The sequence below is a fragment of the Spinacia oleracea genome, chromosome 4 (genome assembly GCF_020520425.1).
Source record: "Spinacia oleracea cultivar Varoflay chromosome 4, BTI_SOV_V1, whole genome shotgun sequence".
NCBI classification, from domain to species: domain Eukaryota; kingdom Viridiplantae; phylum Streptophyta; class Magnoliopsida; order Caryophyllales; family Amaranthaceae; genus Spinacia; species Spinacia oleracea.
In genome coordinates, this window is record NC_079490.1 from 84518771 (window position 1) to 84533084 (window position 14314).

Genomic DNA, 14314 nt, shown 5'->3' on the forward strand with positions numbered 1-14314 from the left:
CGTACTCCTTATTATGTACGTAGTAGTAGATGATCAAATTAGTATATGTTCAAAATTTATTAATCATATATGCAATAACTGCAGTAAGAAAAATATTCCAGTCAAATATATTATAAAAAAAATAGTCAAATAACTTTAAAATATCCGTGCATACACGAGACCTAATCTAGTAAAAGTATAAAACAAATTGTTCTTAAATAAGAATGAAATTAGATTAGGATCTCAATTGGCAGAATTTTCTTGAACGTGTTACATGACATTCCGTCTACGTCCATCTAAATTTAACGCGGAGTACATACTAGTTCAAATTTTACTACTAGCGTTTTTCTTAGACTACTAGTTTCAGACGAGAAAGGATATGATTTGTGTTTTCAGACATAGGTCAGTGGCGTTACCAGGATTTTTTGTTTGAGGGTTCTGAAATTTCGAACACATTTAATAAAATCAAATTTCATAATCATCAAATTACAACTAACAATTTGATGATACACTTGTTCTATTACAATAACAATAAAAAAAAAATTACAATTAAACGGGTTTTTTACTTTGAGGTGTTGGAGGTTCACTATGAGATGTTGGATGTTCATTTTGAGGTGGTTCAAATAGTCTTATATTTGGTGAAAACAAGCGAAAGACTTTTGTGACTTTGACACACGATCTTTCCAAAAACACTCTAAACCCTTAATCTCATATCAATCTATTCAAAATCATAAATTTCAATTTTAATTTCAATTTAGCAAATTTTCTACACCAAAATATTTAATGTTTCAAACCTTAACTCCTTAAATTCATGAATTCTATTAATTCATCTATTGCTCAAACAACTATAGTTCAATTTCTATACTTCAATTAAATAAATTTGCAAAAAAATAATTAGTAAAACAAGAAAATTAGTGGAGTGAAAAGAAAAAAAAACGGGGCAAGGAAGATCTACAACAAGTATAATTTTGTTCTAGTTTGTGAAATGTAAAAGTAAAACCAACAAAAATAAAGATGAAAGGTAAAAAATGCTACAACAAGGACTTGAACCGCTGGAGCACTACGATTGTTTGTGGTACTTGTTCACGCTTAATACCTTATAGATTATATTTTATTTATTTAAACCGGGCAATTTTTTTAGGGTCCATAAAGGGTTCAGTTGAACCCACTGAACACTAGTAAGGGTTCAGTTGAACCCACTGAAAGGGTTCAGTTGAACCCACTGAACACTTACTGGCACCGCCCCTAACCTAGGCCAACAGAAATTAAACGAACTTTCGAAGCAACAATAACAGCAAAGCATCCAGATATCCAAAAGGTCGTACATGCTCAGAACTTGTATTCACCATTTTACATATGTGAAGTGTTGACTAGTTAGAAAATGATAGTCAGATATTACAATGTCCGTAAGAAAGTCTGGAATTTACATTGAGAACAAGGTACAATCAAGACCTTTTGCAAGAGGAATTACGGTCTATTAACAACATGATGCAACCTAAACAGCACAGTTTATTACCAGAAAATCCCAGAATACATAACACGTGCCTGCAAAGCTGCTACGAACAAACAGCAATGATAACCTTATAATACAGCTTCATATATGTTAAGACCGTCTCCTGTTTTCCAGCAACGAATATCTGCAATTGAGTCAAGATGTCAAATATTGGCTTAAACTTGAGTATATTGTTGAACTAACATACTAATGCAAACAAAAACATAAAAGTAAAAAGTTGCAGATCCAAGAATTTATGTTTTCTACCAAGACATTACCAAGGAAACAGAGGCCCTTTTGAAAGAAGCTACACAACCTCGACGTAAAAATGAAATGTATTCTGACTGGAATCGGCGCACTTCAGACAGTTCACAGTATTCAGATAGCTCTAGTAGCTCCTACAATGTTATCCTAGACCCATACAAGATAAGAGGGAGAGAACTCAACATGTGACCCTCTTTTGTCCGAGCTTCTTTCACCACCTTTTTTTGCAATTAGCCTAAAGGAGGTAGTCTCCATCACCACCAATGACGGAAGAACGAAGGAATACTTTCTATGCCAGGCAGATGGGCATGGCTAAGCCTCTACGGATTTTGTTCACATTTACACCCATACATAAATGATTACAAGCCTTAGTTCTAAGGGCGACAACTTAGAAGGATCTTTTCTTATTGTAAGATCCGCTGAACCCAGTGTTAGAAATAAATGTTTGCAACAAGGTGTATGTCAATTGCAAAGTTTTCTAGAGACAAACCAAAGGCATGAAATGAAAACCATCATCGGCTATCTTTCCATTTCTCAGAATTGGCCTTTGGTGCTTCACTAATATCCTCCCACAACTGTATCATTCTCCTTCAGCCACTAGCAACTACTTGGCCGCGACATACTACAGTCCAAATTTCCCAGGTCAAGGCCAACATATTGACCTCGAGTAGCCGACTGCAAATATGGTTTGCAACCTTAATTATGTATCCTATTCCCACTGTACCCAATATATAGTACGGAGTAACAGAAATGGCAGCTGCTACAATAGGGGGGAAGTGACTTGTAGCAACAAAAGAAGGTGGGAAGTTCAGGAGTGAGTTCTAGTCTATGTGAAAGAGGGGCAAAGATATCATTCGACTTTTCGTTATTAGCTCGTAAAATTCTTTCACACACACGAACATTAATATACATCTCAAACTATTTAAACGCTCATTCAATTATTCCATTGTGGTGTAATACATGACACCATTATTAAAATAAATCAATAAAAAATATATATACCTTTTTCTTTTCTTTTTTATTGCACCATTTGCAATTTTTCACTATTCACACTCTCTTTTATCAATCTTTTGTGATTTAAACATATGAAATTATATAGTCATGTGGGATCTTGTTAGATCCGTCTCGATATACATTTTCAAATATCAACTTTTTATAATTTTTAACTAATGCATAATAAAAGATATTAATGGCTAAAGTTTTCCATTAACGAGCGTGAAACATAGAGTGGTGCAACAATAAAAAATAATACAGGAAGTATAAAATTCTATAGCTTCAATCTAGGGTCTTCAGCGGAATCTAGGGTCTTTGGCGAAATCTTGGGACTCTGGCATCATTAATAATATGCGTTGCACTTATAGCTTTAGTTGGTATTGTTTTGGTTGTTAGTCAAAGGTTGTGTTGCTGATGCACCCAAGTCATAGTTGGTGTTGATGAGGCAAATTTCACCTTTAAAATATTTTTGAATTATCAAACGAATTGTTTTAAAATACCGTTCTCTATGAAATCTTTAAAGAACAAAGGAGAATAATGAGTTTTGAATCACTTAAAAACGATTAATAAACGAAAGAGATATCTTCATCTTAAAATGAGAAGTAAATTGCTAATGATCCCTAAACAAAAACATATTTTAAGTAGTAAATTACAAAAATAAATGCATAACGTAGTTAATGCTAAAATGGTGTATTTTTATTTTGAAGGTACTAGTAAATACCAAAATTTTCTAAGAATGATACATAACAAAAAGAAATTTCATAACAACACCACATTAAAGAATTTAAGAATATTGTAGTCCTATTTCACCATCTTTTGCTTTGAGGTAGGAGCCTAGTTTCTTGGTTATTATTTGGCAGAATGGACACAGGCTTCTTTGCATTGGATCCAGGAGCTCTGGTTATGGATTTTTCGACGGATTGTCCCTTAGTTCAACCAAAGCTCATTTTTCCACATCGAGGAAAAAGATGGTGAAGATATAATCTAAGTTGTCATGGATACTAATAATCATTGGTAGTTCTTTCTTGCTCTAAAACATTTCACAAAGAGGATATTTTTCAAAAACAGCGAAGTAGAGACTCAAGAGGTAGCAACACACTAAGGTACTGTTTGATTCACCTGAATTTCACTTATATTATCTTATCTTATCTAATAGGCCCTGAACTTATTTTATTGACACTTATTGGAAGTTATATAAAAGGTGCCTTTAGAATTTCTTGACCCTTATCTTATCTTATCTTATATGATCTGAACTTATTGACCCTTATTTTATCTTATACTTCTTATGTGCAACTTACTTGCACCATTTTGACTTTTTGCACTATTCACACTATTCACTTTGACCATATTTTTTTTCTAGTATATGAAAACAAATGTTAGTATGTAACGTATTGTTGACTTCATGATAATATATATTTTCAAAATATTAACACTTTATAGTTTTTCTAATATGTAGTTAAAAATATTGGTGGTCAAAGTTGTGCATTGGCAAGCGTCATTCATCATTATCATTCATTATCATTACCCCATTGCCTCAAAAAGGCTCCCGCAAGAAGCGGGGTAAGGGGGGGTCGGTTGTACGCAAACTTACCCCTGCATTTGCAGAGAGGTTGTTTCCAATTGACCCAAAAGCGATAACGGGACGACAACGGGACGACCATCTTCTACTTCATGGAAAGGAAGCGAAAAGGTTTTAAGAGCCATTTTGATTTAGTCCATTACATCCTACAGCCAAAAGAACAAATGAATCTTTGGCTCCATCGGAAATGGACAAGAGGGACGACCATCTTCTACTTCATGTAATGTGCATTGGCAAGCGTGTTAAGTCAAATTAGGACAAGTAATTTGGGATAGAGGGAGTAGTATTTTATCTTATCTTACTAGACCTGAGCCTAGTACAATTAAATATCTATCAAAGAAATATGCCACACACACCAATCCCTTGAGTAAAGAGGGAAAGAATACTTCTCACTGAATCACTCGTTAAATTTCAGTTTAGCTCCACGTGCAATTAAGTTGCAGAAAGTATATGCTCAAGCCAGGGATCTTTGCTCCCTTGTGTTGAACTTGAATTTAATACCAAAATTGTAACAGGTTTCTTCATAAGAGTTTGATTTCTAAAAAGGCTAACTTTAATATCATCGAGTAAAGGGAACTAGATCCAAACAATGGAAAGATAAAGAGAGCTACAAGAAGTAGAAAATTGAGGATTGATGATAATGAAAGTAGAAGTTTAGAATATTACACCAAGGCTTTTTCCGGAAGAGATTAACTTTTTTAAAACCAGTTAAAGCTAAAAAAGGATAATTTAGATCTTATCAAGTTAAGGGAATTAGATCCAAACAATAGAAAGGTAAAAAGAGATAGAAAATTGAGATTGACGATAGTGAAAACAGAAGTTTATATTAAATCATGGTGCACCATAAAAAATATAATAGGAGTGGACTGTGATTTATGAATAAACTCTCACTAAACGAGGATAGTAGCTGCATCAAATTTGATGCCAGATTACATCATAAGGTCCAATGTAAACCATTAATCACTGAACATAGGGCAATGTCTGAGCATCAAGATTATGTTTCTTTTCATCTTTGCCAACTCGAGTACCTCAAAGTTTTCTCTAGATGGTCATTCCAAATACAGAAAACCACATTCATTTCCTTCGGTTTCTTCAATGGATTTGGAGAAAGTTCACAAAAGGAAGAAAAATCCAATTTTGAAATCCCTTTTCTAAATCCGTCCTTTAGTTTCTCATCTTAGAGTATGAAATTATTTGTGGGAACTGGAAAGAAATGTTTTCTATCATCCCCAAATGACGGAAGTGGAAAAAGACCCATGGATGGAAATACGGGACATGTCGACCAATGATATGAGTAGGAACTTAAATTATCATGTTGGTTCCTGAAAACTGAGAGGGGTATATATTTTGTTTTAACAGATAGCAAGGCATCCATGGAATTGATTGTCCAAGAAATTACAATAAGTAAGCATTCAACTCTTCATTAGAGGCTAAAAGTTAAACTTAAAACCGGGGTCACAGGTCACCTTCTTCATGGAATATAAGTGTTGGCAAGCAAAAGACCCTTGAATTTCAGTGGTTCTGCAAGCACCTATCTGGACGAAATCAGAAAGTTGCAGAGGATGGCCAGTAGAAGCAAGTGGGCCCTATGAGTGAAAAAAATGTCCATTTCTGGCCCAAGTTATATGAAGTGCAATCTTGGTCAGGTAGAGTAGTCTCTTGTTATATTGAAGTTCTATCCAAAAATCTTGTCCAAATTCAACTTATGTTCTTATATTGTAGTGGATACTACTGGCAGTGCTCACACCAAATTAAAAAATAAAAACGGAACACCCGAGACCAACTAGGAACTGCAGTTTTAAAATTGATCTTATCTACCCATTTCTATACTTCCGCTGGACCCTTTTTCTTAAATAAGAAAAATAAGTTCAAGAGGACATGTCCTAGCTAAATATTGTGTTCAGTTAAAATTCTTACAATTAATAAGAGGTATATTGCTGTACAACAACAACAACTACAAAGCCTTAGTCCCAAAATGATTTGGGGTCGGCTAACATGAATCGTCATAGGAGATAGTCAATGTAACCAGAACAAGCCGGAAAGGAGCGGGAAGGTAGATTGCTGTAGAAGCAGTAAAATCACCTCATTGCTTATGTATGTTGTTTTACTGGGCAAGGCCATGAATGGTGAAGATCGAAAAGAGGAGAGAAATGGTATGAGAATGGAAATGAAACAACAATTAGTGCATATCCTTTAACATAAAAATGTTCATTGGATACAAAGTTGAGGCAAAGGACACCTTACTAACACAGTAACACATATAGTTGACCTAAAACTTAAAAAGCTGACAATAGGTTCAAAAGAGACACAAATATGTAAACAGAGCTTTTAAAAGTAGAAATTATACAAAAATTGCATGTGTAAAATTATGTTTTGCATAACCAGTACCAAATTGCACTATGGGGATAGTGTAATGAGTAACTGAAAAGGCATCAAATCTTACACTGACATCTATTAAAAGAAAAAATAGTTTACGAGTGAACTGCATAACAAATCAATTGCAGTATGGTGATAACTAACACATAAAGGTTTAAAAACCGAAGGAGCATAGTTAATAGGTGACACAAAAGTGGTGATAACTTTCAAAAAAAATTCAAAAATTGGAACAGAATAAGGTAATACTCCCTCCGTATAGAAATGATTGGTGCACTTTGACCAGCACAGAGTTTAATGAAGATGAGTTGATTTTATTAAAATAAGATGTAAGTGGGGTACATGGAGAATAAACAGTAATAAAAGAAAGTGGGGGTATTAAAGTATTTAAAGGAAAGAAAAGATAATGAATAAATGATAAAATATTACTAGTGGGAATGTGGGATCTTTGGTGTAAGAAGGATATAACAAAATAAGGGGGAAATTTACATAAATAGAAAGTGCACCCATCATTAAAGTACGATCGATTAAGGAAAGTGCATCATTCTATACGGAGGGAGTAAAGCTTAAATGAAATAAAATTCATATTTGTAACGTCTGGCAAAGAAAGGTTACAATCTAACATGGGGTTAAAAACAAAATCACGTATTAAGAGCCTTAGAGTTATAGTTTATCACCACTTCAATAATATATTAATTTGTGTCATAGTTTAATCAAGAAACAAAACATGTTCTTACGGTAGGTAGGTTATTTTCAGTATTTTTGCTGTAAGTTTGGATGAGAATTTCACCTCATAGTAACAACAGCATGAAAAGATGCTTAAGGGTTATCAACATAGTCTCGCACAAGGTAAGAAAAGTGAACATTCCCCACCGCAGCCACCCAATATCTCTGTTGAGAAAGAGCAGGAACACCAACCTGTCTAAAGTGCCATCTCTGCTTGCAACGCTGCAAGCTCTTCCTCTTCAGCAGTTTGCTTCTGCGGTATCGGGCGTACGGGTTGTTTTCCAGCTGGAACATACACCGATGCAGCAGGAGCAGTTGTTGCTGGCTGTAGAAGTTGCTCCTCTAATTCAGCACCTTCTAACTCTTCAAGCTCTGCTTCTAATTCATCCTTTAAGCACGGAGAATGGGGAAAACGGCATACAATATTATTTCATAATTAAGCTGTTAAATTTCTCATAAACAATCGAATGCAAAAAAAAAAAAAATCTACCTCATCGAAATCAGCTGCTGCACCAATAGGAGCAGAGAGAGCTTCCTGTATCTGTTTTAAATTCTCTGTCTGCTCATTGATCTCATCCATAGTTTGATCCACGTTATCGATGTTTCTGTAGGGAAAAAAAGTCAGAAAAAGAAATCCCCTTCAATTACCTTAGTTAGAGCATATAACTCATGCAGTCATGCTCCTCCTTAAAAAAATTCACAAACTTTACCATATTAAAATGTATGGCATCATTAAATGCATGCATCATATTATCATCTCAATAGTATTTTTATAAGAAACTTTTAAAAATAGGTACTAACTTAATGATGCTCCTTATTCTAGTGCAAAACTCCTAAAGCAGGCGAAGGAGTTACAAAAGGCAGTATGCTACAGAACTGCTAAGATGGCCAAAAATATTGCCTAACACTGGTGTGAACTGTATCTTCATATGGTACTTTCATATTCGAAAAATACTATCATATTTCACAATCTAAATGGGCCAAAAATGACAATTTTCACGACTTCCTTTTTGCAATGCAGAAAGGTTGTCATAAAATTTGTTTGGGATGAAAATGCAGAGAATGAACAGAAAATGATAACTCTGGACGATAATTCTTCTTAGGCATCTTATACTGGACTGGTGATCTCAATCCCAAAACCAGGGTGTTGTATCTTAGTTTCTTAAGGAAACTTAGAAACTCCACATTTAAAGAGTACTAGAGTAGATTTACATTGAGTGAACAGCATACAAGGTGGAATACTTACGTTGCTTTTTGCATGGCCTTCATAGCTGAGGCACCAGACCTTAATGCATCAACAGTTTCTGTTGTCGCTTTTGCCCCTTCAAGCAATATCATCTGCAAGCCAACGGGGGTGGACGGGGGGGGGGGGGGGGGGGGGGGGAGGACGAATTAATCAACATTTCTTTCAGAAAACATAGTAGCAAATACACAGTTCAGTGAGTCAGAACACCCAAACAAAAGAGGTATATAATGCATGATTTTACACTACCGAAGCATAAAATGCCACAGGCAAGCATAGTCATTTGACCAACCTGATCATGAATTCGTAACTGCATGTTCCCAAGCTGCTCTACTTGTTGTTCATAAAGCCTTTTCCTCTTCAGACATGTTATAGCAGCTTCATGCAAAAGCAGAAGTAGCACATAAAATGTTACTCCATGAAAACAACTAGTAAAGGAAGTGAAAGAAAAATAATCAGGGTGTCTGTTCAAAATCTAAGCCTTCTAAGGGAACAAAGATATGGCAGATGCATCCTCGAAATATGCATGAGCAGACATCCTTAATGCAAACTATCACATTAGGATGTTTAGAGGGGAGTCCAAACAACTCCTGGAGATCAACGGACGCATTAACAAAAAACAAATCCACTACGATAGTCCAATAGCGTTCAGTGCTATTTCTCCAATAAAAAGTTAAATTTCACAAGCGCCCAACCAGAGCAACACACAAAACAAAACAAAAAAATTGTAACATATGGAGTAATTTACCACAGAAGTTGGAAGAGTAATGATAAAAGATCTACATTGTAGAATGTCATGCACGAGATTACCAAAATGTCGGACATACCACGCTTGTTCTTTGCTCTAGTAAACTCCTTGGCCTTTTCAACCTCAGCAGTAGCCTTCTTCAAAAGCACCTGCTCTTTTTTCTCCAACATTTCAAGTGTCTGCACATCGAACAACCAAAAAGCCTATTAAATACACCAAACGAAAAAAAATAGAAATTCAAAAAGAACTGACAGCCTAGAGGATGATAACTTGCTACTGAGGTTCAATGTTCATCTGTATGGGATAAAAGGAACCTTAATGTATGATTAAAACAACTGGAGATGTTGCTTTCAGTATTCACTGTAAGGATGCAAATCTTAAGAACAGTAAGGCATACAGTTTGCGAATTAACTAATTTACCCTACATATAGGTGTCATTGAGTTTTCATGTTGCGTGCTTGGTATTAGTCAGGTATCTTAGTGTACAAAACTTATTTATGTATATGAGAATATCAAATCATTTCCCTTCTATGATATTCATCCTGTTCTTTCCTCTTCGATTACTAGGTGAATACAAGCTTTAACAAAGGGAAACCAGCAAATGACAGTTGTTTTGGCCCATGATTTATATCAATGGGCTTTCAGCTTTTATACTCATCATCCTCCTCCACTGCTCCACAGACATTCAAAGTTGGATGAATGCAACAGTCTTCCTATCCTAAAAATTGTCACTTTGCTTGAATAGGGATATCTACCTTTTGCTGAAGTTTGATAATTACTCAATACAATAACAATTGAAAATTAAAATTGACATTTTCTTGATCAGATTTTCCTTAACCAATAATTAGGCAGACAGTGGCAGAGACAAAGTCCAACATACCTAGAACAAGAGTATACCTATCCAGGGTAATAAATTCCAAGTCCTTTTGAATATATAGTTTTTATGACCTCTCTACAGTTTGTCTTGAAATGTTACTGGCAATTTCAATATATTAGGTGAGCAATTCTGGAACTATGATGTTGTACAATGCACGTAATGCGGAACAAGGGTGTTAGCGGCTCATAGAGGAGAGTCACATACTCACATCAAATGGGTCTAGCAGCTATCAAATGGGATTCAAGCTGATAGAAATACCCACATAAAATAGAACTAGTACTGGTATTCTTCAACCCATTGCCTTTATGAATAGAGAATACCACACACATACACACACAACAGACAAACATCAAATTCTTTCTACTTACAGTAGCGCAGGGCTTTAAGCTATTATAAAAATAAACTTAGATTTTTATGGGTGAAGCAAAATTGGAAAGACTGAGAAAAGTGATATCCATGGAAACTGGGAGCAGATTACTCAATTTTCTATGATAGACCTGATTAGCAAGGTGGTCACATCTTCCAAAAACCATGTATGAAGAGTAAAGAATATAGAATGGCATGAGAGTATGAGACAAACGGAAACAACGAGTGCGACGAAAGAAGGGATAATTGGCAATTCGGTTTTGTCATTTTCTGATAACACAAGGAGTATAACACTTGGGCTTTGTTGCGCAACACCAACTTTGACTAAAATTTTAATTTCCCAAGATGGAAGACAGATTTAAATCTTATCTCCAACTGCCAGTCCTGAAATTCTTGTCAATACAGTCAGATTTAAATATGTATGCTTTTTATATTAAATCTCCAGAATCAGCTTCATTTCTCCCGGCCTACAACAACTCCCTCCAAGTTACACTAGTCCCTAGGTCTGTATTATACATACAGATTAAACCACTTTATATATGGCTTGCATCATATGTTGATTGTCTTTTTTATAATAGCCTTTTACATATTAAGGCATCTTATGTTTTACTACCTTTTGACGCCTCACTTTGCCTAGTTCTTTCAAAAAGACAATATGGCTTGGAGACACAGCTTACATCTTTTATGAAGTGAGAAGGAACAACACAGCCTTTATCTTCAATAACTTCAAAGCCCTTCTCCAGAATCAGACGGAGATCTCCCAACATTAAACATTGAAGGAAGATCAATGTACCATACATTTCCAATGAAAGCTGGAATCGCCAAACCACACATGCTAACAAAACACGAAATACACATCATACAGATTACTAAAGCTTGAGATTTTCTACCAAATTAATTGAATGTTTCAATCATTCCATCCCACACATTTTACAACATGAATGAGACATGATATAATTAGATTTGGACAGATGTTTTGTTCACCAATTATATTGAATGGTTAAGTATTTCCTACCCATTTATGCCTTGGCTACAGAGTGAGATTTTATATCACAAAAGTGGTCGACATTAACCCTTTATTTTTCCTTTTGGACGTAGCATTGACATTGCAGGCAGCAGGCCCATGATACTTTGACTTCAGGGTCAGATAGGCATGTGCATGAATGAGCAACTTGTCATGTCCCATGAGTTTTGGGATTCCAAAAACAGGAACTTTGTCCTAACTGGCTAAATTGTGAAACTTAATACAGGTAAACTGATGTGTCATATATAATTTATCTCTGTGAAGCATTATCATATTCAGAAGGAATCCAGTGATATCGAAGTAATTTAATTTTCTTAAACGTCCAATCACAAGTCCACAAACCCCTACATTACCAGCATTAATAGACAACTACAGTCTGACTAAAACACAAGAAAATTTCAAAGGTTTGAAGTGTCGACTGAATGACCAAAAATTGAAGAAAAAAAAAGATATCAAAGTATCTCCAGCCCACTATAATAATTCATAGAGATAATATACAATTAACTCTCCTCTCCCACGGTCTCACCACCACCACAGAATTTTATCTCCTCTTTATAAAACTTTCTCTTCTTTCATCACAAAACTTTTGAAATCTAACTTCGTCACCCCCTATATCATGTCATTGTTAGAACATTCATTGTTCGCCAGAGATCTCTACAGAAGAAGGTTGGAATTAAGAATAGAATTTAATTCAATCTCCTACGGTGCTTAGACAGTTAGACTTACATTGCAGTTTCGGCTGTTCTAAGGAACATTGCTATTCACAAAACAGGGAAGCAGAAATTACAACTAGTAGTCTCTTAGCTAGTAAAGAGTCATCTTAATCGTTCTTTTCCCATTTCGTTACAATTCTATAAAATTCCTAGCAGTACATATCAAACCTAATATGAATAGCCTACCTAGTCCAAAAATCTGAGTCACTTCTGCTACTGCCATCTTTCTAACCTAAACTCTTGAATGAACATGTATAACTAAATAGCATTTTATTACATAAAAAATAGTCTGTGAACTATCTACTCGTCAATTCTTGAATCATCTACAAATTTCTCATTGATTAAGGTACTAACTCCTCATCCATCATCTTTCAGGCTCATTATCATCAACAATTGTTGCTTTTCTGACCTCCATCATTGACACCAAATAATGCTTTGTTCTCCTTTTCCGCTATATATAACTACAACAAAAAACAATTCCAGGCTAGACCTTATATACCCCACTGACCGAGTCTGGTTAATAAGGTTATTTCCAAAAACTCAAACATCATAATTGTTGCTCAATTTTACATACTGCTCAAGAATAGTTACATATAAAACAGAAATGCCCATTAAATCAGTTTAGATGTCGCCTTGTTCATCAGAAGAGTGAGTAACTCCACATAATATAAATACTCACATAAGTAAACTATGTCCACCTTACCAGGACAGCCAACTCAATAGCATAGTATCAAATCAATGCAAACACAACGGCGATTAAACTTGTAAGCTCAGTGACATCCTCAAAGAAAAAACAAAAAAAGGGCAGCAATCAAATCTATACTTAACTTCAGTCTAACTAAAACCATCAATCATTTCAAACTAACAAAAAGAATCGCCCATCTTATCAATCATCAAAATACTAACACAAGATTCATCAATTATAATTATAAGAGTGACATAACATCTCATAAAATCTGCATCGCACATGAAATAAATTGATAAAATAAAAACTGAAAAATCAATTTTAACAAGAGACAAACCTCGCTCAATTTATCTAAAGTTGCAACAGCACTGGTAGTTCCCTCTTTGGGTTTGCCGAAAATCCTCGTAAACATGTTTGATTAATTGGGGTTGATCTCTTAAAATCAACAAAGAAAAAGAAATAGAGGAAGAACAAGATTTAGAGCGGGAGGAAACCGCGTAAATTGGGGAAAAGGGGTTTTATAAAATTGATTGATTTGCTGATAAATCAAGCAAATTTCTAATAATATGAATATGAGAACGTTAGAAAATGGAATTAGAAGAGAAGTCTTGAGGGATTTCAATGGTAGAAAGTGGAATCAATTTTGGGGTGTGTTTATTGTCTAACCAATACTAAAAGCAAAGTATGAATTTTTCTATTTGATATCCGCTCGTCAATAGTCATCTACATATTACATCTCTGTTACAAAGTGAGTTTATTTTAGTAATTCAAAGCTTTTTAATCAATCTAACCCTTTAAATAAATACTCCCTCCATATTTATTGAAGGGATATACTTGGCCGGGCACGAATATTAAGAAAAAGAATTGAATGAAATAAAGTAATAAAACAAGTGGGGTTGGTAAGATATTTTAATAAGTAAAACAAGTCGGAACCATGTCATTTTAGGGGATGGGGTGGGGGTGGGGTGTAGATAGATTATTTAATTAGATGGTGGGGTTGGTAACTTACTAAAAATGGCAAGTGTATCTCGTAAATAAATACGGCCGAAAAAGGCAAGTGTATCCCTTAAATAAATACAGAGAGAGTACTAGTATAGTATAGTGTAATTGCACGGTCTAAAAAGTTTTAAAACTAAGTTTTTACTAAACTAAAAATATAGATATGTTCAATTAGTGATGATACAGAATATTAAACTTGTTCACGAAGTTATATACCTGAATAAAAATAATTATAGTTTAGCTGAAAATCAAA

General features: G+C 34.8%; 1 protein-coding gene across 1 annotated transcript; it reads right to left on the bottom strand.

Annotated features, from left to right (window-relative positions):
* Positions 1-1287: 1287 nt before the first annotated feature.
* On the bottom strand, positions 1288-13807 carry LOC110796754 (vacuolar protein sorting-associated protein 32 homolog 2). Its single transcript, XM_022001839.2, has 7 exons — positions 13400-13807; positions 9477-9576; positions 8942-9027; positions 8653-8744; positions 7897-8011; positions 7599-7794; positions 1288-1616 (listed from the first exon to the last, which is right to left on the bottom strand). Exons 1-6 carry the CDS (start codon positions 13472-13474, stop codon positions 7603-7605), a joined length of 660 nt encoding a protein of 219 aa, XP_021857531.1. The 5' UTR covers positions 13475-13807; the 3' UTR covers positions 1288-1616; positions 7599-7602.
* Positions 13808-14314: the final 507 nt, after the last annotated feature.